This window comes from Equus przewalskii, chromosome 5 (genome assembly GCF_037783145.1).
Source record: "Equus przewalskii isolate Varuska chromosome 5, EquPr2, whole genome shotgun sequence".
Lineage (NCBI taxonomy): Eukaryota > Metazoa > Chordata > Mammalia > Perissodactyla > Equidae > Equus > Equus przewalskii.
This window is the reverse complement of record NC_091835.1, coordinates 15684613-15687954: the sequence shown is the minus strand read 5'-3', so window position 1 is coordinate 15687954 and position 3342 is coordinate 15684613. Positions and strand designations below refer to the sequence as shown.

At 47.9% G+C, this 3342-nt stretch overlaps 1 protein-coding gene across 1 annotated transcript; it reads right to left on the bottom strand.

Moving 5' to 3' along the window:
- Positions 1-589: 589 nt before the first annotated feature.
- On the bottom strand, positions 590-1400 carry LOC139083252 (small cysteine and glycine repeat-containing protein 7-like). Its single transcript, XM_070618510.1, has one exon. The coding sequence runs from the start codon at positions 1341-1343 to the stop codon at positions 981-983; it is 363 nt and encodes a 120-aa protein (XP_070474611.1). The 5' UTR covers positions 1344-1400; the 3' UTR covers positions 590-980.
- Between the last annotated feature and the right edge of the window lie 1942 nt (positions 1401-3342).

Below are 3342 nucleotides of genomic sequence, written 5' to 3'. Positions count from 1 at the left end.
CCCCATCTCTTGGCCACATCCTACAATGGTCATGGGCTATCATAGATTATTCTCAAACTTGTAGATGATTTAAGTCAATTTGTGGTCTCAGGGCTGTGTCCATATCCTCTCTAGTGGACAGCAGTTTATAAGTGATAATTCCAAGCATCAAAGAGCAGTTGATCTTTTTTCAAGACCAAAGGGGCCCTGCCCTGGCACCTCACCTCAAAAGTGAGGCTGGCTCTAGTCCCGCATCTCACATGGGATCTCTAAGTGATCCTATGGTCATGCAGAGTCTGTACAAATATCCACTCACCCAGACTTCTGTTGCTAAGACTCCATTAAGGGAGAGATTTGGAGAGAGTTTAGTTTAAGAAATTGAGTGATAAGATTAAGGATGTGCTCCTAAGTTCTTCACTTCTTGATAAACCCGCAGTGGATTAATCATTCATCAATTCACCTACGTCTATCGCAAACAAATTATCCAGTTTTTGATTCATTGCTGCCTTTGCACACATAATGTCTACCTCTTCTGTGGGGATCAAAATGCATTTTCCCTGTGGACAGACAGTTTAGAGACTGGAAAGAGAAAAAGACATGACTCTTTGAGGCCGATTTAGTATCCTTTATTAAGAAAACTGTTGCTCTGCGTTATGCAGAGATGACATTGCAGTGGTAAGAACAGGACACAAATAAACACAAAGTGAGAGGCATTTCAAGGAGGTGGAACATTCCTTGTCTTGACTCTATTTTGTAGAGGACGTGACTCGGACGGTAACTGACAGAGAAGACTGCACGTTTATGACTTTGGTTGGTGTTTATGAAATGCAGGCAGGATCACAGAAACTACAGAAATGTGAGATTTCCGTGGGCTGCTGATGAGGCTAAAGTCATGCTTGTGACTTGACTTACAAGTCAGAGAGGAGCAGCCAGGCGGGGAGGGGGAGTCTTACCTGGAGCAGGGTTACCTGCAGCACCTCCCCAGAGGCCAGCTGGCCCGCCTAGTGGCAGCATTGCTTCTGGCAGCAGCACTTCTGCTGGCAGCAGCACTTCTGCTGGCAACAGCCCTTCCCACAGCCGCACGAGCCACACGAGCCACACGAGCCACACGAGCCACAGGAGCCACAGCCACAGGAGTGGCGGCAGCAGCAGACCACGGGGACACTGCAGCAGCCCCCACAGCAGCCACAGCAGCAGGGGCAGCAGCCGGAGCAGCAGCCGACCCGGTAGCATCTGCAGGTGGTGCAGCTGCCGCAGCCACCACCACAACCACCACCACAGCCGCCACCGCAGCCACCACAGCCACCACCGCAGCCACCACAGCCACCGCAGCCACCACAGCTTCCACAGCCACAGCACCCCATGGTGTCAGTAGAGAGGACTCAGGAGAGGTGAGGACGGATGTTCAGGAGGTGAGGGAGGTCTGATGCCACCTTCTGCTGGGGGAGGCCCTTATATACCAGCTCTGGGGATGGGGGGGAGACATGTGACCACTTCCCTGTTGCTATTTGGCTCTGTTTACATGGAAGAATGCCATTGTTTCTTATTTACTTCCCTTTTAGGTGTCTGCACCACCTTTTCAATTTTGTTTATTTTTTCATAAAACTGTGTTCCACTGTGAGTAAAAAAGGCCTAAACGTTCTAGGGAAGCATTCTGGGAACTAGGCTGTCAACAGGAATGGGGATATTTCTCTATCCTCCCACGATGCCCAGGGAGCACATGCTGTGTATGAGCTGTTGGCAGGACTTGCAAACACACACATCATCAGTCAGCTACTGGGCCAGGTGATCTGCGAGTGCTGAGGGGGTGAGTACAGTGAAGTTCAAGGTACAGTCCCTGACCTCAGAGCTTGCAATAGACAGGAACACTGAGCTAGAGACGTGAAAATGGCAACAGACTCAAAGGCGTCTACCCAGGTCCAATGCCATGATCGTATTTGTCGACGACCAGCGGAAACGCTGAGGCTGGAGACGTGAACTTCCTACATCTACATTTGAAGCATACCATTGTGATTTGTCTTCTCACACCCAGGCCATAATGATTATTTTAAAAACAGAAATAACTTCTCTCAAGAGTCTGCATTTTGATGATAAAATTCTTGGTATGTTTTGCTTTGGATGAGGAGCTAATGTTTGTCCTTGAGTGAATGACATCAATTGATATCTGCAACACCACTGTGTTGACCAGCCTGACCTAGGTGATTTTGAGAGTTGGGGGGGGGGGGGGTGGGCGGCCCTCACAGAGTGCAGGTGCAGAAGCTAGGGAAGTGGGGAGAGGCCTGACTTGGGGAGAAAAAGAGTTTGTGGCTACAAGAAGAAGCATGTAGCTGTGGATCCTGGCGGGATCTGAGGGCTGGTGACCACCAAGGCTTTAAAAACATAGGGCAAGGAAAATGAGGGTCCAGGAGGGCTCTCCATCACATGTGCTGATGTAGGAGCATCTCTGGCCATCAATGAGAGCTCAGAGGACCTTGATGAGGAGGTTTGGTGGCCACCAGATCCCCCAAGCTTTATTTTGTACCAGGCTTGCTGCTCAGAGCCCATTTTCCCAATTTGGTAGGATTGTTCTTCAGAAATTTGAGTGAGAGGAAATACTGTAATGTCCCTAGAGCTGACTGGCTTGTTATCAACGATCCCAAACCACTTCTGTTGTAAGTAGACCAACGAGAGCATTTCAGGGGGGTCCTTGAACTGGGGTGAGGTGTACAGTGGAGCTAGAGATAGGAAAGTAGGTTTGAGAGCTTTTAAGGAGGCAGAATCAACAGAATTTGGTGAAAGACTAAATTTGGGGCTGAAAGAAAAGAAGGATTCAAAGTTAATCTTTTTTTAAAGGATTGCCAACTTCATGAATAAGGAACGGTGGAGGAAAAATTTGCTCATATTGCTGGTGATGGGGATTAAGGAAGGAAGATTGTGATGTGGGTCTGGGGCCAGCGGCACTGGAGAGGCCCCGAGACACCTGGGGGGAGATGGTGGAGTTATGAGTTGGCTCTCTATGGATCTGAAGCCTGGAGGAAATTCTAAGCTGGAGGGAAAATACATGTGGAAATCGGAACTGTGGGAAGGATGTGAGCACTAAGGGAGAGACAGAGTAGAGTGAGAGAAGGGAGCACTGGAGAAGAAAAGAGGGTCATTTAGTTTAAAAATAATTCAAATATCTTTGGAAATATAGCTGTGAACATGTAACCTCACAAGAACTAAAATGGCCAATTTAGTGAGGTGTAAGGCACACAAAAATAGTGGATGTGAACATTTTTGAAAGAAAATGACTTGTTCTATGTGGATATTCATATTTACTTTTCCGCATCTGGGAGGTTTCTGTTAAAGCAGGATGATTTCGACTGAATAAATGGAGAGAAAACC

Bases quoted from the DNA above. Each gene is read 5' to 3' on its own strand.
- LOC139083252 (XM_070618510.1), bottom strand. From the start codon at position 1,343: ATGGGGTGCTGTGGCTGTGGAAGCTGTGGTGGCTGCGGTGGCTGTGGT.